The sequence below is a fragment of the Artemia franciscana genome, chromosome 11, assembly GCF_032884065.1.
Source record: "Artemia franciscana chromosome 11, ASM3288406v1, whole genome shotgun sequence".
Classification (NCBI taxonomy): Eukaryota; Metazoa; Arthropoda; class Branchiopoda; order Anostraca; family Artemiidae; genus Artemia; species Artemia franciscana.
This window is the reverse complement of record NC_088873.1, coordinates 10,565,220-10,590,763: the sequence shown is the minus strand read 5'-3', so window position 1 is coordinate 10,590,763 and position 25,544 is coordinate 10,565,220. Positions and strand designations below refer to the sequence as shown.

Sequence of the window (25,544 nt, the reverse complement as noted above, 5' to 3'; positions counted from 1 at the left end):
TTGCTTATTTTTCCCACCAAGTTTCATCCCGATCCTTCCACTCTAAGCGTTTTCCAAGATTTTAGCCCCCCCCCCCCCAACTCCCCCCAATGTCACCGGATCCGGTCGGGATTCGAAATAAGATATCTGAGACACAATACCCTTCCAAACATCAAATTTCATTAAGATCCAATCACTCCTTCGTAAGTTAAAAATGCCTCATTTTTTCCAATTTTTCAGAATCGACCCTTCGCCTCCAACTCCCCCAAAGACAGCGGATCCGTCCCGGTTATATCAATCACGTATCTAGGACTTTTGCTTATTTTTCCTGTCAAGTTTCATCCCGATCTCTCCACTCTAAGCGTTTTCCAAGATTTTAGGCTCCCCCCCCCAAACTTCCCCCAGTATCACCAGATCTGGTTGGGATTTAAACTAACAGCTCTGAGGCATGATATCCTTCCACACATCAAATTTCATTAAGATCCGATCACCCGTTAGTAAAAAATACCTCATTTTTTCTAATTCTTCCGATTTAAAAGATGATCAAACTGGGGAAGCGACAATTTCTAATTTAATCTGGTCTGGTTTCTGATACGCCTGCCAAATTTCATCGTCCTAACTTACTTGGAAGTGCCTAAACTAGCAAAACCGGGACAGACAGACCAACCGACCGACAGAATTTGCGATCGCTGTATGTCACTTGGTAGATACCAAGTGCCATAAAAAACAACAACAGAACAAGACCTTGCGGAAACTAAGCAAAGGCTTAAGGGCAACGTTAGCCATAAGATAGCTGAGAAATTAAAAGGCAACGGAAGCGTTCTCAGACAGGCTAGTCAAACAATAACAAGTGAAATTTATGATGTTATAATGCTAGAATATAATCAGAAATTTCAGAGTGTCCAACAGTCAATTAAAAGACTTAGGACTGAAATTGAAAACCTGGAAGAGCAAATTGAAAGACTTGAACTAAAGCTGGATGGATACGATCAGAATGCTCTGTTTGACACTCTTTTGTTCTAGGAATAAAGCAGAAACCAGCAGTGAGCCTCAAAACTACCCTGCTTACTGTGTTCACCCAAAATATGGGTGTCAATGTATCGGAGAATGACATAACACTTACTTGCCGGCTCAGAATGAACAAAACATCGCAATCACAAAATAGTTTGGAAAAAGTTCCACCGGTTTTTGTCAAAATTACAAGTCAAAGTAATACAAAAATATACAAGACAAAGTCCAAACTGGTTAAAATTGGTATCTACGTTTGAAGCTCATACAAAACGTCGTCGTGACCTCATGTATCTAGCAAGGGACAAATATGGTGTTAAAAATATGTGGTCAGATCGCGACTAGATCCTCGTTAAGATGTCTGGAGATCCTTCTGCAAGAAGAGTCAAGTCTATTGCGGACTGTGTATGATCTTTCAATTTATCACTCTTTTTTGCGTGTGTGTGTGCTTTTTTTTGTTTTTTTTTCATGTGTTGTGTTATTTTTTTTTAGTAAAAAGAAATGCCTTTTTTCCAACGTTTTTCTTTTTTGATTGGTTTCATTTATATATGTTCTTGTCAATTTTTATGCACTGATGCTTTTTTTTTGTTCGTGTCTTCTTTCTTATGTTTTGCTTGAAAATTTGTTGGCATCACCTATCCCTAATACTGGGCATCACCGAATCCACGATTATATCCAAGCTATCATGGCGTATTCAGACAAAGGCGAGCACTTGATTGAACTGGCTTGTAATAATACATTAAATGTATCTAATCATTGTGGTGGTTATTCTGTCCTGGGTCGTCTTGAGCTTTTGGAAAAAGAACCGTTAGATTTAGAAAATGTATTGAATGAGGGAAGTGGTATTATGCGGCTAGACAATTATTTAGGGTTGTTGATAAAAAATGAGACCAAACATAGAAGTAGATTGCTTCAAGACCAAGCGTGGGTTGGTGAGCTCTCAATTACATAGCTGAATATTTAAGGCCTTTGTTCGTCTATTGATGAATCTAAATTCCTTCTTTGTGAGTCGCATTCATCCCCTAAAGTTATTGGGATGTGGGGAACATTTTTAAATGATATTAACAATTCATTGGTTGACATTCCTAATTATACCATTGAATGGTAAAATAGGTCGAAAGTGTCTAAAGGAGGTTTTGCTTTTTAAATTGCTAATGGCTGTACATTTTCGGACTAATTACTCAGAAAACCATTCTATGTGCAGAGGTTTATTACCCCGCCTAATGGACCCTTTAGTTCTTTCCCTGATATGCTTATGGTTGTATGGGAAAAGTTCATAGTCTTAATTTTTATATTATTTCTATGGAGGATTTTAATATTAACTTATTGGATAAAAATTCATCAATTGCGATTGATTTTTAACTGCTATGACTTCTTTTGGTTTATTGTCTTCTATTTTATCCAAACACGTATCACTGAGTCATCCGCCACTTTAATTGATAACCTATTTTCTTCTCTTTCTTCTCAAAATAGTGCTGTAATTATTTCGGATATATCAGACCATTTTCCTGTATGCTCTAAATTTAATGTGTTGAATACCCGTCCTTCTAAATCATTTGTTCAAAGGCAGTATTTTCTCACAAAGGAAGAGCAGCTCTCGAACCTTAGGTCGAAACTATCAGAAATATCATAGGAATTTGTGGAGGATTTTAATATGCCTATGAACGAAGTGTCTGAAAAATTTTATGGAGTGGTCAAGGACACTTTCGTTGAGGTATGTCGGCGTGATCAGAAGAAAAATGATTCTATGTAGTCAGCCCTATTGTGTCCGCGGATGACTCCTGGATTAGTAAGTGTGCTAAGCGAAAATCTTATCCGTCGGAAGTTTACAAGAATCATCCTACACCTGAGCGACATCATCGTTTCAAAGAGTATCGAAAAATATTTAAGTCAGTAACACTTAGAGCTAAAACAAATTATTATAGTAGAAAATTTTATGAGTGCGGGAGAGATATGAAAAAAACATGGATGATTATAAATTCTACTGTTAAGCCTGGTCGTTTGTCTCCATCATTACTAACGAAGCTCAAGCTAGACGGAAAGGATATTCATAAAGAAAAAGAAATAAAGCGGGAATTTACATCGTATTTTGCTTCAATTGGTAATTTGACAGCTAATTCTGCATCTGAATTAAGATCTAATAGTGATTTTACTAGATATTTAGGTTGTGCTTGAACAAGTAACTGAAACAGAGGTTTCTTGGATAGTTTCTAATTTAAAGGGATCATCTTCTTCAGGACCTGATTTAGCACCTACTCGAGTAGTCAAGTCTATTATCTCAGTGATAGCGACTCCGCTAAAAAAAATTAATTAATAGGTCGTTTGAACGTGGAGTTTTTCCTCAGGTACTGAAGTCCGCACATATAATCGTCATGAACAAAGGTGGTAGCACGAGTAGTCCTTCAAATTACAGGCCTATTTCCTTCTTTCTACATTTTCAAAGATTTTTGAAAAACCTTTCCATTCTCGTTTGGTAGATTTCTTTGCAGTGAAGAAGTTTTTTCTGTCAAAGTATTCTGCTGAATAGGATGGTATTGGCCTTGTCAATTTTATGAATAATGCGTTAGACATGAAGAAAACGTCAGCGGCAATTTTTTTGGATGTGAGAAAAGCTTTTGACAGTTTGTCCCATGGTATTCTTCTTGCAAAATTTTCGCATTTCGGTGTTCGGGGAGGGGCATTAGTATGGTTGCAATCTTATCTGTATGGTCGGTTTGCTTTTTTAATCCATGGTCTGCTATCAAGGCAAAAGTAGACTTTGGAGTTCAACAAGGGTCTATCCTTGGTACTTTGCTTTACATTATATGAGCCAATGACTTATATTGGGCTATAAGACATGCTCCAAGGTCTATTTGTTACAGTATTTGTCACTCAGAGGAGTTGCAGTATCATAATTCAATACATATATTGAACAAAACGCTGATTTATTCGCATTTGCTGATTATTGTAGGCTTGTTTGTGCCGAGCGATATCAAAATAATTTGGTAACAAAAGTTCAAATACTGATGGACAGGGCTTATAAGTGGTTTGAAGCAAATTGTCTCGCTCTAAATGTTTTCAAGTCTTAATTTTTTTTTCAGAATTCGCTGGCAACTTCCTGGTTTGAATATTATTCCAAGTTCTAAAGGTATTATTAGGTTTTAAGGTTTCTAGGAGTCCTTGTTGATGAGAATCTTTCTTGTAAGAACCATGTTAACCTTCGCCGATTAAAAGTGTCAAGAAACTTATGTAAACTAAGGTCTTCTTGGATGTATTTTAAAGCTTCTCTGCAATTTTCTCATACCGCCGTACATAAATTACTGTTCTATTGTTTGGATGAGTACTTTTCCTTTCCCATTAAAACCATTTTATCTTTTTCATGAAAAGGCCCGTCAGTTAGTTTCGGATACGAATAGTACGTCAACAAAGTCTCTCCTTAGGTTCCGTCCACAGTATTTCCTATCTTGTGCTAGTTTTATGGCACTTGGTATTTACCAAGTGACATATAGCGATCGCAATTTCTGTTGGTCTGTCGATCCCGGTTTTGCTAGTTTGGGCACTTCCAGATAAGTTAAGACGATGAAATTTTGCAGGCATATCAGGGATCAGACCAGATTAAACTAGAAGTAGTCGTTTCCCCGATTCAACCATCTAGGAGGGGATGGCTAATTCGGAAAAATTAGAAAAAATGACACATTTTTAACTTACGAACGGGTGATCAGATCAAAATGAAATTTGATATTTCAAAGGATATAGTGTCTCAGAGCTCATATTTTAAATCCTGACCGGATCCGGTGACATTAGGGGAGTTGGAGGGAAAGCCTGAAATCTTGGAAAACGCTTAGGATGGAGAGATCGGGATGAAACTTGATGGGAAAAAAAGTACAAGTCCTAGATACGTGATTGACATAACCAGAGCGGATCTACTCTCTTTAGGGGAGATGGGGAGGGGTAATACGGAAAAATTAGAAAAAATGAGGTATTTTTAGATTAAGAACGAGTAATGAGACCTTAATTAAATTTGATATTTCAAAGGACCTTGTAACTCAGACCTCTTATTTTAGACTCCTACCGGATCGAGTGTCATTTTGGGGGGGGGGACCGGAAATCTTTGGAAACGCTTATAGTAGAGAGACCGGAATGAAACTTGGTTGGAAGAATAAACACAAGTCTTAGGTACGTGATTGACATAACTTGACCGGATCCGCTGTCTTTGAAGGAGTTGAGACCTAATTCGGTTATTCGGAAATTAGAAGAAATGAGGCATTTTTAACTTACGAACGGATGATTGAATCCTAATGAAATTTGATATTTAGAAGGACCTCGTGTCTCAGAGCTTTTATTTTAAAACCTGACTAGATTCGGTGATATTGGGGGGAGTTGGGAGGAGGAAAATCTGAAATCTTGGAAAACGCTTAGAGTGGTGAGATGGTGATAATATTTGGTGGGAAGAATAAGCACGAGTCCTAGATACGTGATTGACACAACCCGACCGGATTGGCTCTCTTTGGGGGAGTTGGGGGGGGGTTAATTTGGAAAAATTAGAAATTTAGTGAAATTTAATCTTAATGAAATTTAATGTTTAGTAGGACCTCGTGTCTGAGAGCACTTATTTCAAATCCCGACTGGATCCGGTGACATTGGGGGAGTTGGAGGGGGAAACCGAAAATAATAGAAAACGCTTAGAGTGTAGAGATCGGGATGAAACTTGGTGGGAAGAATAAGCCCATGTCCTAGATACGTTATTGACATAGCAAGGCCGAAGTTTTGGGGGGATTGGGGGAGTTTGGGGATTTGCTAGTTTGCTCACTTCCAGATAAGCTAGGACTATGAAAGTTGGCAGGCGTATCAGGGACCATACTAGATTAAATTAGGAATAGTCTCTTCCTCAATTCGACCAAAGCTTTACAATTAAATCGAAAAAGAAGCTTAGATTATAACGAATCTGCTGAAAGCAGTACAAACGTGAGCAGAAGTCCCAATGTTTTCACAGAGGATTCAGATCTTGGTATTAACGGCGTCAAAAGGGATCGCCTAAGTTTATGGTCATCTACAACTCACAGAAAGATTGAGAAGCTTTCTTCATATTTGCCGATGCAAAGAAGTGACATGTTTTGGTCCCCATTTTATCCTGGTAATGCTACATATGGTGGAGTTTCAGCCTACCGCTTTGAAGCGACTTGGTCTTTTAGGCGTCGAGTCATATCTGTGAAGAACAGGGTGAAACCGGCTGATAAACCCAGGCCCATGTCTACAATGGTGAGACGCATATATGAAGCCCTCGAATCTTATTCGAGCTTGTCGAACTATCAACAAGATAGTTGAGAAGGATTTTACTGCGGAAAAAACGAATGTTTGTTCTTCTTAAGTATGATTTTTCGTCTAGGGGTATGATTCTCGTTTAGGGTGCGAGAGGTCTCAGGTTCGAATATCGGACCACCCCAATTTTTACATGAAGAAAATCCGAAACTAGATACATGATCAATATAGCGATCGCTGAAAGTTGGCAGGCGTATCAGGGACCCGACTAAATTAAATTAGAAATAATCACTTCCCCATATTTGACCTTCTGGGGGGGGGGAGTAGAAAGACGGTTAATTCGGAAAATTTTGGAACACTGAGGTATCTTTAACTTACGAACGGGTTATCAGATCTTAATGAAATTTGATAATTAGAAGGACCTCGTGTTTCAGAGCTCGTACGTTAGATCCCGACCGAATCCGGTGACATTGGGGGGAGTTGAAGGGTGAAACTGGAAATCTTGGCAAACGCTTAGAGTGGAGAGATCGTAATGAAACTTGGTGGGAAGAACCTCTTGGCTCTTCCGACCTTTTCATAAGTGTCATATGAGCTCTTAGCTCTTGTTATTCAGAAATATCTTCATAGTCAACTTACCTCCTGTTTCTCGAAATTGCTATAACCGTGAGTTTGCGTTAATCTTCATGGAACTCGTAACTTTAAAGTTTTATTTGTTGTTAGTACTCCAACTATGAGGTCAAATTTTAACCTTACATATGCATGTAGAAGAGTTTAGAGCTCCCTGCCGAAGAATAACAGAGATTGCCACTTCATCGGGGTCTTCAAAAGATTAATGAAAAGTCCTTTGGGTTAATTTTTTTTCTTATTCTTCTTGCGTTTTTTTTATAAGTAATAATAATATTATATATTTGGAAGTTCAAATGAATGTAAATAATTAAAAAAATAATTTCTATATAAATATTTGCATTTTTTCTGTCTTTCTTTTTTGTTATTTTTTCCTCTCCGTGTTTATTTCCCTTATCTTGTATTATGAATCTTGATAGATATGATTGTAACGTTTTTCCCTTCTTTCGCAAGCCATGGAGCCTTTTGTAGGGTTGTTGAAAGAGCTGCATGAATTGATTATATGATATAAATAAACTTGAAGTCATACGTAATATTTTCTGTTCCTTTTAAGTTGAAATTCTGTTCGTTTTACTTTCAGTTGAAAAAACTAGTTTTTTATTTAATTGCTGATAGTTTTTTAAATAATGTCGGGAAATTCAGCTCCCCCTCCATGGAAAATTCCCTTCCCCCACGAGAAAATTTCTCAATAGAAAGGTTTTCTCCCCTAACAAATCAGCAATATTTGCGGGACTAATTTTGTAAGACGTAGTAAAAAACAGCCAAAAAGGTTGAAACTGTTTCTACGAAAATGAAAGTCACAAGTTGAGCAATTCTCAAATGACAAATGAATGAAAGAAAACAATCTTTCAAAGATATACGTATTAATTCATGTTCGTTTTCAGTTTTGATGTTATTCCTTGCTTCCAGTTAAAAAAAAAAACTTTTTTTTCATTTAATAACGATCACAAGCCGAAGTTATACAATATCTTTGGTTTATTATCACATAAAAGTTATGAAGATGCTTAAGGTAAAAATAAATGCTAAGATTGGCCGGAAAATAACACAAGCAAAATATTGCTTATATCGGCCATTATTTAACAAAATTCAAACTTTAGCGTAAAGAGCATGGTGTTAACGAGGGGGCTAACTTCCTCATATACAGAATATGTGGGAATTCACCCCATTGTCAATACCTCGCTCTTTACGCTAAAGTTCGAATTTTGTTCCAGTTCTTTAATAATGACCATGAATAAAAAAAAGGCCGTTTAATTAGAATAAATAGCTCTTTTGAAATTACTAAAAATATTTTAGCATAAAGAGCGATGTATTGACGAAGGGACGAGCCCCCTTATATACGTAATAATTCATGTTCATTTAAGTTTTAATGTTGTTCCTTACTTTCAGTTGAATGAACATGTTTTTTTACTTAATTTCTGATTGTTTTTTAAATAATGCTGGGAAATCTACCCCCCCTTCTTTCAAATCCTCTTCCCCTGTGAAAACTTCATCCATGGAAAGATCCTCCCACACAACCGTAACCAAATATGGGAAAAGGACTGTGTGAGGGGGGATAACTACCCTCTAATATTTCTGGTCGCTCAAAAAGGGCACTAGAACTTTCGATTTCATACCAAGTGTCTTTTCCCGATCTTCTAAGATCACTACTTGGATACAATCATCCCAGGAATAAAAAGAGCAAAAAAAAAAATGCAAAATTCAATATTTTTGTATATAAGAGCTTGGAACTTGTACAGTTGGGGTCTCTGATACGCAGAATCTGATCGGGGGATTTTCGTTAAGGTTCCTTGACTTTTAGGGGTGTTTTCCCCTTTTTTGAAAATCAGACAAATTATCTCAGGCTCATAGCTTTGATGGGTAACACTAAACTTTATATATTTGGAATCAGAATAATAAGCAGATTCTTTTAATGTATCTATTGAAATCAAAATTCTGCTTTTTAAAGTTTTGGTTACAATTGAGCCGTGTCACTCCTTACTTGCAGTTCGTTCATCCGTCCATCCTGAGGGCAAGAACCTTCTCTCTTTGGGTAATCAAGACATATTTGAGTTAATGCTGGGAGGGCGGTGGCCAATCAAAACCCCTCGACACGGAAAAAGTTGAGCTGGCTTTCAAGTAGCAAAGAATCTAGTTGTGTTGCGGAGCAACACTACTGCTTTCGTAGTTTTTTTTGTTTTTTTTTTGTTTTTTTGTTTTTTTTTACCGTGATCAGCGACCTGTAGCTCCGAAGTGGTAAGAGTTAAAAATTTGAGATTTTTCAGAGGGAAGGGAAACGTGAAACAGAGTAAAAAAGTTCCAGAGAAGTTCCTAAAATTTCTAACAGTTTTCCATAAAAAAAATAAAACCGTTTTTTTCTTAGAAACTGTGCGTTCGATGTTTGGCGTCAAGTTAAGACGACCCTAGCTTCGGAGATAAACTTGTTAGAAATACAGTTATGCTGAACTCATGTAGAACTTTCATTTGTCTCTTCGAGAACCGGAGCACAAAATTCCGTAGCTCTTACAGATTTCCCGGAAATAATTCCGGAAAAGTCCATCTCGTTCCGATTTTTTTGGAATTTTCTCAAATTTTCGATTTTGATGTTTCTTATATTTTTATCGAGTAGTGCTATGAAAAGTATGCAAGAAGAAGTGAAGTGTTCTATATACCAAGTTGCTTCGTTCTCTAAGAAACAATTTCCGAAGTTTCGACGTTCTAGAGGTAGCTTCTGTTCTGGACCAGCTAGAATTTTTTTTCCAACGCGGTTCGACAGGTCTCGATCTCCTAAAAACTGGAACTTACAATAGTTTGTACGAAATAAAACTCCTTCTTTGTGTTTTTCTATTTGGAAGTTTTATCATGCCCTCGGGGCAATTTAAATTTTTTGGTGAATTTGGTTTGTTTTATATTTTCCTAGTTTAGACCATCAAAAGTTAAGCAGAAAACTATAAGACGTTATTTCCGTATCTCTTTCAGATATCCCGGAAATAATTCCTGAAATGTGCGTCTCGAAACATAATACTTCGAATTGGCGTCAATTTAAGACGGCCCTAGTTTCGGAAGTAAACGTTTTAGAGATAAAATAATTATGAACTCATATTGAACTTTTATTGATGTTTTCGAGAACTGAAGCATGAAATTCCGTAGCTCTTACAGATTTCCCGGAAATAATTCCTGAAATGTGCGTCTCGAAACATAATACTTCGAATTGGCGTCAATTTAAGACGGCCCTAGTTTCGGAAGTAAACGTTTTAGAGATAAAATAATTATGAACTCATATTGAACTTTTATTGATGTTTTCGAGAACTGAAGCATGAAATTCCGTAGCTCTTACAGATTTCCCGGAAATAATTCCGGAAAAGTCAATCTCGTTTATTTCTGGACCAGCTAAACATTTTACCAAACTCAGTTTAGTAGGAGCTCGAAATAAAACCATATCAAAGATGCTTCAAGATAACAATCGAAGCCGCATTAGAAAAATGTCCTCTGAAGGACATAATGGAGACTGTTGCCCCGCAACTGTGTCCCGTAGGGCACAGTTGCACGTGTTGCTCCGCAACTGTGCCCTAAGGAACAGGGCACAGTTGCTGCAACACTCCCCGTTGCACAGGCAACGGAGGTCTTGTTTGTGTTTGATAGCCAAAAAGTATGGTTATTTTGGCACTAATTTGTATCTTTAATGAATGTTTACCCTAGACAAGAGTAAGAATTCTATTAGAGGGGCAGACAAGACTTGAGGTAGCATCTATTCCATAGCATGGGCCGTATTTTGACTAATATAATGCACTTTTTCCTGACCGGTGTGGGGGTAACGTTCTACCCATGACAACTTCTGTGATAATTATAATGAAATATTACGCTCTCTTTAGGAGCTTTGCATTAATATTTTTTCTCTTATTATTTTTTTTTATTATTGTTGCTCATTGTTATATTTCTCAATATGGTAATATTTTTTTTTAGGACACTTCCAATGGTAAACATTTGGATTTAATTTTTTCAAAGCGAGAGTGTCAAGTCTTTATTTGTAATACAACTGATCAGGAAAGGTGAGTTTATTGGTAATTTTAACATAGGCCTGCTGGAATTTTAACATAGGCCTACTTAACATAAGCCTGTGCTTACATATAGTAATGGTTATTGGGAAGTATACAGGCGTTTTCAGGAGGATTTTTTTGGTTGGGGGGAGGGGTTGAGAAGAGGGGGATATGCTGGGGGAACTTTCCATCGAGAATTTGTCATGGGAGAAGAAAACTTCCATGAAGGGAGAGCAGGATTTACTAGCATTATTTTAAAAAAAAAAATTAAAAAATAAATGTGAAAAAGCTTTTTCAGCTGGAAGTAAGGAACAGCAATAAAACTTAAAACAAACAGAAATTATTACCCATATTAGGGGCTCACCTCCTTATGATACCTAGCTCTTTACGCTAAAGTATTTTTAGTAATTTCAACTATTTATTCTACGGCTTTTGTGATTCAGGGGTCATTCTTAATGAATTGGGATAAAATTTAAGCTTTAGTGTAAAGAGCGAGGTACTGACGATGGGGCGAATCCCCTCATATATGTAATAAAAACATGAGAATACAAAAGTTCTTTACGTAAGCTAATTTATAAGTTACGTAAATCTTTTACCAATAAAAAAATTCGTAAAAAATTAAAAGTTCTAGTCGCCTTTTTAATTAACCAAAAAATCGGAGGGCAACTAGGCTTCGCCCCCGCTCTTTTTTTCTCAAAATCATTCGATCAAAATTATGAGAAAGCCATTTAGCCCCCCCCCCCAAAAAAAATATGCAAATTTCGTTTTGATTATTCCTCTGCGGAGAGCCAAAATCAAAACATGCATTGATTCAAAAACGTTCAGAAATTAAATAAAAAAAACGAGTTTTTTTAACTGAAAGTAAGGAGCGACATTAAAACTTAAAACGCACAGAAATTACTTCGTATATGAAAGAGGCTGCTTCCTCATCAACGCCCCGCTCTTTACGCTAAAGTTTTTTACTGTTTTAAAAAGAAGAATTGAGAGAAAGAGTCAAACTTTAGCGTAAAGAGCGGGGCGTTGATGAGGAAGCAGCCTCTTTCATATACGAAGTAATTTCTGTGCGTTTTAAGTTTTAATGTCGCTCCTTACTTTCAGTTAAAAAAACTCGTTTTTTTTTATTTAATTACATCAAAAGAATCATATTTTAATGCTAATTTTAAATATATAAGTTTCATCAAGTTTAGTTTTACCCATCAAAAGTTACGGGCCTGGGAAAATTTGCCTTATTTTAGAAAGTAGGGGTACAAACCCCTTAAAAGTCATAGAAACTTAACGAAAATCACACCATCAAATTCAGCGTATCAGAGAACCCTACAGTAGAATTTTCAAGCTCCTATCTACAAAAATGTGGAATTTTGTATCTTTTGGCGCAAGCCACATCACAGATGCGTGTTTATTTGTTTTTTCCCCTGGGGTGATCGTATCGACCCAGTGGTCGGAAATTAAAAGTTCTAGTGCCCTTTTAAGTGACCAAAAATTGGAGGGCACCTAGGCCACCTCCCACGCTCATTTTTTTCCAAAGTCACCGGATAAAAACTCTGAGATAGCCATTTTATTCGGCATAGTTGAAAAATCTAATAACTATGTCTTTGGGGACAACTTACTCCCCCACAGTCCCTGTGGGAGGGGCTGCAAGTTACATACTTTGACCAGTGTTTACATATAGTAATGGTTATTGGGAAGTGTACAGACGGTGTCAGGGGATTTTTTTTTGGTTGGAGGAGGAGGGCTTGAGGGGAGGGGCTTATGTGGGGGGGGACTTTCCATGGAGGAATTTATTATGGGGGCAGAGAATTTCCATGAAGGTGGCGCAGGACCTTTTAGCTTTTTTTTAAAAAACAATGAGAAAATAAATATGAAAAAGTTTTTTCAACTGAAATTAAGGAGTAGCATTAAAACTTAAAACGAACAGAAATTATTATGCACATGAGGGGTTCTCCTCCTCCTAATAACTCGCTCTTTACGCTAAAGTAATTTTATTAATTTCAACCAATTATTCTACTGCCTTTGTGATTCAGGGGTCATTCTTAAGGAATTGGGACAAGACTAAGCTTTAGTGTAAAGAGCGAGGTATAGACGAGGGGACGAACCCTCTCATATACGTATTAAAAATATACGAATATAGAAGTTCGTTACGCAAGTTAATTCGTAAGTTCCGTAGATTCTTACTAATAAAAACGTTCGTAAAAAAATAAAAGTTCTAGTTGCCTTTTTAAGTAAACGAAAAATTAGAGGGTAACTAGGCTTACTCCTCTGCTCCCTTTTTTCTCAAAATCGTCCGATCAAAACTATGATAAATCCATTTAGCTAAAAATAAATTAATATACAAATTTCATTTTAATCATTTATTTGCGGAGAGCCAAAATCAAAACATGAATTAATTCAAAAACGTTCAAAAATTAACTAAAACAAACCAGTGTTTTTAACTAAAAATAAGGAGCGACATTAAAACTTAAAACGGACAGAAATTGCTCCGTATATGAAAAGGGCGGTTCCCTGCTCAACGCCCCACTCTTTACGCTAAAGCTTTTTACTGTTTTAAAAATGAGAGCTGAGAGAAAGAGTGAAACTTTAGCGTAAAGAGGGGGGCGTTGAGGAGGGAACGGCCCCTTTCATATACGGAGTAATTTCTGTCCGTTTTAAGTTTTAATGTCGCTCCTTACTTTCAGTTAAAAACACTGTTTTTTATTTAATCATTCAAAATTTGATTTGCGTCATTTCGGTCTTTAAAAAAAAAAAAAAAAAAAAAAAAAAAAAAAAAAAAAAAAAAAAAAAAAAAAAATCTGAACGGTTCAAACGATCAAGTTCTTACAACAGACAGCAAATAAGCTTCAAGAAGAAGATTCTTTGTTGGATTTTATATTAATTTTTCATTAGTTAACTTTATTTTTTAATAAATTTTATTTTATTAAAATCTACATTTTTCTGACTTTTAATTAAACTGTAGTAAGAAGTGACCCGGCTCAATAGTAACCAAAATTCTAAAAAACAGAATTTTGATACTAAAAGATAATCAAAATAATCAGATTTTTATACTGATTTTAAATATATAAGTTCCATTTATTCGTATTCGTACTTATCAAGAGTTACGAGCCTGAGGAAATTCACCTTATTTCGGAAAATAGGGGGAATCACCCCCTAAATGTCAAAATATTAACGTGTGATTTTTAACGAAAATCACACAATCACATTCAGCGTATCAGAGAACTCCACTCTAGACGTTTCATGCTCCATCTACAAAATGTGTAATTTTTGTATTTTTTGCCAGAAAACATACGGGTGTATGTTTTCTTCCAGGGGTGATTGTATCGACCCAGTGGCCCTAGAATGTCGTGAAAGGGCTCATTCTAACGGAAATTAGAAGTTCTAGTGTCCTTTTAAGTGACAAAAAATTGGAGGGCACTTAAGCCCCTGCCCACGCTCATTTTTTTCCAAAGTCAACGGATCAAAATTTTAAGATAGCAATTTTGTTCAGAATAGTTGAAAAACCTAATAACTATGGCTTTGGGGGTGACTTACTCCCCCAGAGTCCCAGTGGGATGGGCTACAAGTTACAAACTTTGACCATTGCTTATATATAGAAATGGTTATTGGGAATATTTTTTTTTTAAGAAGTAGAGTTTTGAGAAACGGTCAAACCTTAGCGTAAAGAGCGGGGCGTTGAGGAGAGAACAGCCCCTTTTGTATACGGAGTAATTTCTGTTCGTCTTAAGTTTTTTATGTTTCTCCTTACTTTCAGTTGAAAAAACTTGTTTTATTTTATTTAATCACCAGAAAAGAATAGAGAAAATTCATTTTGTCAGTTTTCCGTGCCAACCTTAGATTTCGGTTGATTAACTGATTAAATAACAAAAAGTTTTTTCAATTGAAAGTAAGGAGCATCATTAAAATTTAAAACGAACAGAAATTATTACGTATATGAGGGAGTTCGTCCCCTCGTTAATACCTAAAGCTCGAATTTTTTTTTTCAATTCTTTCAAAATAACCCCTGAATCACAAAGGCTGCTTAATTAGAATAAGTAGCTCTTTTGAAAGTACTAAGATAACTTAAGCGTAAATAGCGAGGTATTGACGAGGAGGCTAACCCCCTCATATACGTAATAATTTCGGTTTGTCTTAAGTTTTGATGTTGCTCCTTATTTTCAGTTGAAAAATTTGTTTTATATGTTTAATTTCTGATCATTTTTAGATCATGCTGGGAAATCTGACTCCTCCCCCCTTTGTAAAAATTTCCTTCCCCCTTAAATCCCTCCATAGAAATATTCTCCCACGTAACCCCCTCCCCCGACCCTTCCCGGAAGAAATCCCCCTGAAAACATCCATAAACTTCCCAGTAATTAATACTATATGTAAACAATGGGCAGAGTTCATAACTTGTAGCCCTTAACCCGGGGACTTTGGGAGATTAAATCATCCTCGAAGACACATTTATTTAATTTTTCGGCTATACCAAAACAACTGGCAATCCCAAAATTTTGATCTGGTGACTTTTGAAAAAAATGAGCGTGGTAGGGGGCCTAGTTGCCCTCCAATTTTTTTGCTACTTAAAATGGGCACTAGAACTTTTAATTTCCGTTTGAATGAGCTCTCATGCGATATTCTAGGACCACTGGGTCAATACGATCTCCCCAGGGAAAAAAATAAATAAACACGCATCCGTGATCTTTCTTCTGGCAAAAAAATATACAAAATTCGTTATTTTTGCAGATAGGAACTTGAAGCTCCATAGTAGGGCTCTCTGATACGCTGAATTTGATGGTTTAATTTTTATTAGGATTTTATAACTATTGGAGTTTGTTTCCCGCTTTTTTTTAAAAAAAGGCAAATTTTGTCAGGCTCGTAACTTTTGAGGGTAAGACCAAACTTGATGAAAAGATATATTTGAAATTAGCATAAAAATCGATTCTTTTGATTTATCTATTTGGTATCAAAGTTCTACTTATTAGAGTTTTAGTCACTATTGAGTCGGGTCACTCCTTATTTATGATGTCAATGACACCTAGGCATTCAATGTCCAACATGCGCCCAGTTTTAAATGCTAATAACGATCATTATATTGATGATTCAGTTTTTTGGTGAACAATATATCCCATAAGTTTTACTAGTGCAGGTAATCAAAGTGTTTTCCACTCCAATTTTCCAATTTATCTTACTCTGAAGTTTATGTGGATTTATTCAAATTTATGTGATTCTGATGCCAATTTCCAACACCACCCCTCCTATGAGTATCTCTACTTGTACCGCTTCTTTCTCCCAAGAAACAACCCCTTTCATCAATTTGGCTATGAGCTGTTGAGTGCTTGGACTATAGTTTAAACCAAAAATATGCTGAGAGTCCAGTTAAGAAACCCTTGAAGTGAGAAAAAAGTGCTGGAAACCAATCACATATAGTCTTACGATATATTATCAGGCCTATATATATTATCAGGCCTATGAATAGGATATTACATGGATTGATCAGCCTGAATCCAGCTTTTTGCAGTCACATACTATCAGGGGTGTTGTTTGGGGGGTGGGGGATAAAGGGGGAGTGGCAGTTCCCCCGCCCGATGACGTGGAGAAAAATTATTTTCATAACCCATACCCCTTGAGGTATCCGAATATGGACCTCTCTTGCCCCACCCCCCAAACAAAAATGCTGGAGATTCGCCCTTGCGTACTATAAAAAACTATTGAATCAAAAGTTCCGGATCTTTCTTCAAGAGAAAAGCCATAGACGCCATCCAACTAATGTTGATGCAGTCATATTGTCATCTAATGAGTTGAACATATCTAATCTCTTTTTATTGATCTTTTATTTTGTCCAACAGATTACAAAATATTCAATATTTTCAAGATAATGATTTAGCTCAAAGATGCTATTTTCTTCTACTAACGTGGAAGACACTGTGCTCTTTACAATACATGTGCCATTGTCAGAGATATTCAGCCAGCATCAATGCGGCTGCCAAACATGGTAGATTTTCAAAGTTCATAAACTGAGAATGGTGCTTTAAGTGTCTTTGTTAAGAAAATATTGAAGACGCGTGGCTTTTTTGCAAATTGTGAAGACTGTAATGTTCACTATCAATTTAATACACAGTTTTGCTTTAGCCTAACTTTCTTCCTTTTTTTCTATGCACCAGGTGCACCAAGTACCTGATATATAACTAGTCCTCTATTTAGTTTATTCTCTTGTTCCTGAACGTCTATTGATTCATTGCTTAAAATCAATAGATGGCGTGGTCGGGATAACGTCCCAAAGGAGTTTGCTGCAGATGGAATTGCTGTGTCCGCCAAGCCTATTATTTAATGGTTCTTACAACTAAATACTAGCCGTCCTGGCCGAGTGGGTTGGTGCGCTGGATTCGGGATCGTTTGTCTGAGAGGACGCGGGTTCGAATCCCAGTGTACCCAATTCTTCAGTTTGGGACGGGGGTCAGTGGTGTCAGAGTCGACCCAGCTCTAAATGGGTACCTGGAGAAATCTGGGGAAGGTAAACAGGTAGGTTGTGCGAAAGCACAGGATGGCTGGCCCCCAACCCCCCATTGCACTTCTTGGCTGAAGGGCTAAGAAGCGGAGATCAGCACCGCCGGTAGGGACTGTAAAGTCTAATGCCGTATCCTTGCCTAATAATTATTGCGAGCTGTGTTTCCGCAGGTGTTTCTTGATGCTTTTTCAAACAGTGGCAGTATGGAATAACTATCACAGTATAAATATATATAGCAAGTACCGAAAAGTCCTATACTCTCCATTAAGGATTTTTGGGACACATCAGTCGCACATCTCTCTTCATGACTCCGCCCTTCGCACACTCGCAATGACAAATTTTTAGAGCATTGCAATGGAATTATGGGACACCTATTACTCTGGCGTATTGGTAACTTCCCAGTCCGTAAACTGTGGTGTGTCCCGTTCTGAACAAACTTTTCGCTATTGTTTAAATACTATGTTAACTAATCAAAAGGAGAAAATGAATGTACTTGTAAAAGTAGTCTTCAAGGGCACCTCAGACCTTGACTTTTAAAATGGTTCCCTACTTGCCCTATACTGGATCCTCAGACTAAAAAAAAAAAAATACAGAGAATCACTTCTCCTGAGTGATGCCAAGTGAGTATCAGGAGCCAGAATAATGTGGTTAGCCATTTTTGGGAATTTTCACGATATTCACTATCAATCTACCAAACATGGTGAATTTTTTAGCTCAGAATTTAGGCGAGTGTAGCCTTTATTTGTTTTTTACATGACGTTTCATAATAATCCAACTACCGAAGGTGACACATTTTCGGTAGTTGGAACGTAACTGTACACAAGCATCGTTTATATTTTATTTCCTAAATGAAATAATGTGCAACTTTTGTTTTTTCTCTTCTAATTTTTTAATTGAGCGCACAAAACCTGGCAACTATTGTGCACTAATGATTAGATTTTGGCAATATAATCAATTTACAATAAATATAAATATATAATAATATATAAATATAATAATATATAATAATAATATATAATCAATACATAATAATTAATATCAATAAATATATAATCAATATAAGTACAATGCACATAATCAAAATGGCATATGAGCTTATTACACAATTTCAAGTTAAGAAAACCAAAGGAGGGTGACTTTCAACCATTGAATAAAACGAAAAGATAAAACAGAGATTTCAGCAAAGACTTCCGCAATACTGTCTTCAACAAAAGAAAAAAATAAGCTTTTGAAGTTACCCAAACAGAAAACGATTCGAATAGTTAAGTAGCAGGAAGACATAAATAACCCTTCTCAGTAAAACAGCCACTAAAATCTTCATAAGTATTCGAAATTTGACGAAAGAAGCAATATCATCAAAGATAAAGGAAGTTGTAAAGTTTCAAGGTGACACACTTTCGGAGATCATAATTTTGGCAAGTGTGGTTTTTTATTCCCCCTTTTCACAATATTTAATATAAGTCTGACTAATAAACATGTACATTTCAATATTCAATATTATTTCCGAGAGTAGTATCAGGAATTTACTTGTTAGTACATTTCTTTACAAACGGCAGCTCAGGAATGTACCTACCATTTATATTCGACTCGTGTCAATATTTCATGTTTTTATTCCTTGTGGCACCATTTTCCTCGTAATGTCAGTGCTTACAAATCTAAATGGAGCCACTTCAGTCACTAAAGTTTAGGTTATCCCTTGTTTCATTTTCTAATGAATATCTCAATACTGTATATGTGATTTTCGTTCGGGGGAGGGGGTTATTACGGAAGAAAATTTAAAAAAACACATCCAAAATCTGTTTATTTGCATTTTTTTTACTTTTTAATGAGTCGGACAAAAATTTAGAGGGCGGGTTCAAACCCCGTCCCTGGATACGGTCTTGGGATATCTTAACCTTTTCTGTATATTTTCATGATTGTTTTCAAGGATTTATTTGCATGTATTCCTGTTAATATAATAAATTCCCTACCGTCCTCTTGACGCTATTTTATCGTTTATGGTACGAATCCCGTTTTTCCCATTTTTATTGCGTTTTTGTTCCTCCAAGGACTGTCATAAAAAATTTGCCCTTCATGTGAAGGATATTGAGTGAATCAATATTTGTTTTGTAGCCGTTTATCAGTGGAATACATTTTCCGTAAAAACTACGAAAATAAGGATCTAATAGCACACTTTATCAATGATTTATTGTTCTTATAAATAAGAATTTGATTGGCAGGTAAAAAATTTACTTGACAATTAAAAAGTGATAAAATTTACGCTTCGTAAGGTTAAAATAAAGTCTGTTCTTTGGTATTCATTTTTTTTTCTTTTTTTTTAAATATATATCTCAATGGGGGCTTGGTAAATGTTAAGGAATTTAAAATCGGGGCTGCGGTATGACATTACCTGGGAAAGACTACAGGTATTAGTGGGGTCGCAGCTTGCTAATATTTTGATGCCAAGGAAAAATCAATCAGTAATATGAGTAAGATGATATTTTCTTCCATGTGCACATGGAAGAAGAATAAAATTTCTTGTTGTCCCACCAAAGTCTCTCCAAGAGCCAAATGCAAATTCATAATGATTAAGTCTCTAGTCACCTCTCTAGCTTCTTAACAAGAGCATTATTTATTGTTAGTCGTTGGAGCTTGGTTGGTCGACTAGCTTTTGAGTTGGTTTTTTGGCTTTTAACGTTTTGAATTCTGTTAATTCTAATTTTATCTGTTGTTTTTTTTATTCTTTTTTCCGCGTTTAATTATTCCAATTAGTGTTTTTGTCTCTTTTTACTCTCCACGTTGTTTGTTTCTGTCTTTTTATTTTTATCTGGTTTTTATCGTTTGCCTTTTCGCTCAGAAAATAGGTACTTGTTTCTTTGAAACTTTCTCTTATAGTGCTGAAGATGGGAAGTGGTTGTCTTCCCGAAATTTATCCAGTATTTTTGTTTGCCTTATCAAACCCCGTTCTCGTTTTGTTATCTTTTGTTTTTATCCTTGATAATAATTAAAGAAAATTAGGCGGGCGGGGAAGGGGAAGGAGGAGCTTGAAGCCTCACATATTACATTTTTTGGCCCAAGCCTTGCAATTTTGCGTGAGGAGTCTTCCAAATCAATGTGGAGGGTCATTGAAACCCTAAAATACATTCATTTAGAGGATTTTTTGGGATATATGACCTTGGTCTCGAAAGGAGCAATAATCTGATTATTGTCTTATATACGGGGGATACTATCTTTTAGGCCCAAGCATTGCAATTTTGCATGAGAGATCTTCCACATCAATGTGGAGGGTCATTGATCTCCTAAAATACATTCATTTAGAGGATTTTTCGGATATATGTCCTTGGTCTCGAAATGAGCAATAATCTGATCATTGTCTTATATACGATATACTATCGTGCCATCCATCTTCTTATTTTAATTTTCCTTGAGTGATGTGATTATCGAGATGCTATCCAAACTTTATATGCCCTTGGGCCCCAAATTTGCTTGCCCTTTCTTAGATCCCAAAGAGCACTGGTCTGGGCTGACGACCAGATTTTAGCAATAATCGATTTGTGGCAATTAATGTACTTTTACTATTTTAATTTAACCCCATTTTCATCAAAATTTTCTTCCTTTTAAACCTGTTCCTTTCAAATGTATTGAAAATGATAGCTTAACAAAACATTCGGAAGTGTAAATTAATCAAATTCACGAATTTTCTTTTTCATAAAGAAGAAATGACGACAGCCTTTTTTAGGTTTCAGGAGGGGACAGCTATATTTATGATACTTTTCGTCTGGTCTTAAACATACTTGATAATTGCAATTATAGTTTGTATTGAGTTTAACTCCTGAGTTAATTTTTGTTCTTCACTCTTTACTTTTTTATTCTTAAGTGATGGAGCTAAAAAGAAAAAGAAAAAAATCAATCATTTTGAAGTTTTACTATTGATTACTGATACCTTTAATTAATGTACGCCTGGTGTATAGGTTTTTAGTACTCATAACGCGAGTACTACTATTAGTGCACGGTTTGCTAATTACTCAAATTTTTATGCTATTTGTGTATTAGCCTGTGTTAATTTTGGTCAGTAAATTAATATGCTAACATGAAATCATGATAACATTTTTATTTTGAAATCTCAATGTAAAAACGTGCCATTGGCTGATTTGAACGGATGTGTTAACGCAAGTATAGATGCATGTTGCTGGTGTATCAATTTTAAAACGTGTATTAATTTTTAACACATATATTTGCACATAACACATATATGTTCAAGCCTCTTGAATAGCTCCAATTCAGCCAGGTGTGCAGCTTGGGATAATCTTGCAGCTACGCAATGATTTTTTAGCATTATGATTTTTCTTAGATGCTTCTGTGGGAGGAACGTAACAGCACATAGCAACCGCGATCCACTTCACTCATCAGCTTCCTCATGGAATCCCACTTATCACACGTTTCTTAGCCCAACAGACGCCTTTGGCACAATACTATTTCAACACGGTGCTCATATGCTGGAAGCTCAGTACTTACGACTTGCTTTTGACTCAAGAACCGATCATATTTTGCATCTTCTCACCAAACAATGGGGACTTGAACTTCCAAAACTTGTCATTTCAGTCCATGGGGGAAGGAGTCAATTTCAACTCCCTGAAAAGCTTCGCAACTATCTTAAAAATGGCCTCATGAAAATCGCCAAAACCACAAGAGCGTGGATTTTAACGGATGGAACAAATGGTGGTAAGAAATTTTCTGTGTCTAAATATTTGATTGGGATGAACAATCATAGTCAAAGTCATATTTTACAAGGATATTAAAAAAAAAATAAAAAAATAAACGACACAAGGTCATGATACCGGTATTTAATGTTCAATTTATATATATCATATTTCTGGCTTACGATTCAAAATTGCCACAAGAAATGCGGCGACACGTAGAGTTTTTATGCACAATTTTAACAGACCTTTTAACTATTTCTAGTGAATTCTGAAACTTAATTCTAGACTGGGTCTATCCGTGATTTTTTCAGGGGGGTATAAAAGAATTTTTTCATGGGAGGGGGGGGGGTAAAAAACCTAAAAAAATCAAAAGGTGTTGTCAAAAAGAGTAAACAAAACGCTTTAGTATAAATTAAATACAACACAAAGAATTTCTTTAGCTATAATAAATTAAGGAGGAAAGTCAATTTCCCAAAAATGTTGCTTGAATGCACGGTATTTCTTTTCTCAGAGAAAAGAGAGTTAAACTATGAGCATTCACCAATTGTAATCTTTTGCATACTCAGCTTTCGTAAAATTTATTTTTTGCATAGAGATCTGGATTTTTTTTTAATGTTTGAAGGTTTTCTCAGATCCTTTTCTGAATTTTGTGGAGCAAGAACGTGTTGCAAACCTTAAATATTTGGTGACGACTATCCCTGTATATTTTTGTCCCTTAATACAGCTTAGTACACAAAATAAAACTTTCTTTTTGCCAAAGATGGCTCTAGGAATTTCTTTTTGGGTAGATCCTCTTAGAAAAAGCCTACGCTGGCTGCAGATGTTGTTCAGCATAATCTGGCACACTGAAGTTATATTATCAGATTGGAAGTAAGGAATCCTTGTGCTAGTGTTTAAGCGCAATGGCAGCAAGACGGACCTCAGTAACTACCGCGGTATCACCCTACTGTCTGTTCCAGCAAAGCTGTTCGCGATGCTACTGCTGAAACAAGCAATCAATCTTTGCGGGCCTACCCGCGAAGATAGAAGGCCCATTCAAAGAAGCTTACAGCAACACAGAAAGCGCCGTCCTCGTTAACGGGAAGCTTTCTTCTTCCTTCCCCATAAAAAATGGAGTGCGGCAAGGATGCGCTGTTGCACCTGAGCTGTTTAACTGCGTCATCAACCAAATTCTGAAGGAGACGCACTATGCCCACCCTTTCTGGGTCAGTTATGCCAGGAGGACTCTGTCCGATGTTGCCTTCGTGAACGATATAGCTGTCCTTAGTGACAATCTCGACCAACTTAAGTCTGCACTCGAGACACTCTCCTCCATAGCCTCTAGAGTTGGGCTGTACATCAACTGGAAGAAAACGAAGATCATGCCCATAGAAGAGACCTCATCAGTACCACTCTCAACTGTTGAGATTAAAAGCCAAGCTGTCAATGTGGTAAGGCAGTTCACATATCTCGCATCAATTATATACACAAGTGACACACTTGACGCTGAAATCTCAGCCAGATCAGCCAAGGCAAGTTCTGTGTTCGGACCGAATTTACAGCTCCACAGTCTCAAGTATCATGCTTTACTCATCTCAGACATGGCCGATGACCCAGATACAGCTAAGAAAAGTCGATGCCGTTCAGACTAGACACCTGCGTCGAGTCAAAGACTTCAAGTGGTATGACAAGATTTGCAATACTAAGATCCTGAAGACCTTCAAGCTGGCGAACCTCCCTACCCAAGTAGAAGCCCGCTCTCTAAGGTGGTATGGCCACCTACTCCGTCTTCCGCTAAATACCCCCGCAAGGATCATCTTGGACTTCAATCCCTCTGGAAATGGCTGGAAACGCTCTCGAGGAAGGCCACGCACTAGATGGGCTGATGTAATATACCAACGCCTGCTTAAACCCAACATCAACAAAAATGAGGCCCCATCCTTAGCCCTAGACAGGGCTACTTGGAGAAGACTGACAGCGTTGTCAACCAGTTCTCTCTACGCTGGTGACCCTGCTGAGCAAGAGCGTTAAATCAAAAGTAAGTCAGAGTCTTAAAAAAACTGAAATTTAATGAAAAATGGAACTATAGACTCAAGGATGAATTATATTATTAACTATAAGAGCTAGAGGTTGAAATGGGTACATTGGATGTAAAAATTAAAAAAAAATGCATTCATTCTAGTTAAATAGGCTTGATGTCAAACCAAGGAGTGTTCAACATCCAAAAAGGTCAATTTATTTTTTTATACTTAAAGTTATAAGTAAGCAAACTTAGCTGAAACTTAGTATTTTTCAAGGCATTCATGAAATAGGTTTAGATTCGTGCATCGGTTGTTAAGCTCCAGCAAATGCAGAAGGGCTTTGAAAATCTTATGAAAAACGTCTTAGCAGCAGTGACGCATGCTTGCCTTACTTATTATAGCAGATGATATGCTAATATTAAGTTTTTTGTTGATAATTGAAATTAACTTAAATGAAATGAATAGATATTCTGTCTAGCAGTAGTTTATTAATCTTAAATACAAACAACTAAAAGTAAGCCATTTCGGTCTCATAAGTTCAAGAGCGTTTCCCTTAGAAGTTACATATTCTGAACTTGAATCAGCATAATACTGAACGTCCACTTAAACTATAGTACCGAAAACTAAATCATCGCTCAAGTTAAAATAACTTGAAAAAATAAAAATAACACGGTAAATTCTTGTCTATGACCATGGAACACAGTTGCGGAGCAACGCTCGTGACTATATCCCACACGTAATAAGTTTGTGTGCCCCAGTACCCGTCTGAAGGTGATTTATAATCATTATACTTTTAAAGTCAATATGTAATTACAGAACTTTTGAAACAAGTTTTGTAGCTATTAGGTAACCGTCAAACTCTCAAGACTATGCTGAGAGTTAATACTAAGGCTAATGAATATCTTTGAAATGGTGTACTTGTGAACTTCTTTTTCTTAGTGTGCATTCCATTTTCATATGTAGGAAAGTGCATGTCTTCTTGCTTACTTTTCATGGCATTAGTTGTCTAAAATATAGTAAAAAAAAAAAGGTAAAGGATACGGCATTAGACTTTACAGTCCGTACCGGCGGTGCTGATTTCCGTTTCTTGGCCCTTCAGCCAGGAAGTGCAATGGGGGGTTGGGGGCCAGCCATCCTGTAATGTTAAAATATAGTAAACATCAAAATCAAAAAGATACAACAGATTCCGCTTAGTTTGTCGAAGATAATATAAAATTATATCAGTATTCCAAGTTATTTGATTTCTAAAGAGTTTAGCTTTGAAGCTAGGACATCTCATTTAGGCAAAATTTGGGAATTCGCTAAGTCAAAACTTCAAAATAGAAAAAATCATAGAAACAATTTTATATCTGGAAAACCAGTGTGTGGTTGTTAATAGATCAAGATGCGTCTATTCAAGTTTCAAGTAAGAATTCTTCCTTGTCTAGAAAAAAGTTCCCTCAAGGATATCTTGGAAATGGATGCCCGATAACAACTTCAGAATTATAAATACAACCAACAAATAGAAACAACAACAAATTTTTCGTTAAGA

At 36.4% G+C, this 25,544-nt stretch overlaps 1 protein-coding gene across 4 annotated transcripts in view; it reads left to right on the top strand.

Moving 5' to 3' along the window:
- The window catches only part of LOC136032790 (transient receptor potential cation channel trpm-like), a 113,798-nt gene that overhangs the window by 16,562 nt on the left and 71,692 nt on the right, over positions 1 to 25,544 (top strand). For 2 of the 4 annotated variants that reach the window (XM_065713160.1, XM_065713161.1), the window contains exons 2-3: positions 10,789 to 10,874; positions 21,665 to 22,035. In XM_065713160.1, the coding sequence (XP_065569232.1) occupies positions 10,789 to 10,874; positions 21,665 to 22,035 (457 nt within the window). The remainder of the gene's footprint in view (positions 1 to 10,788; positions 10,875 to 21,664; positions 22,036 to 25,544) is intronic. The other 2 variants (XM_065713163.1, XM_065713162.1) reach the window with 1 other exon arrangement.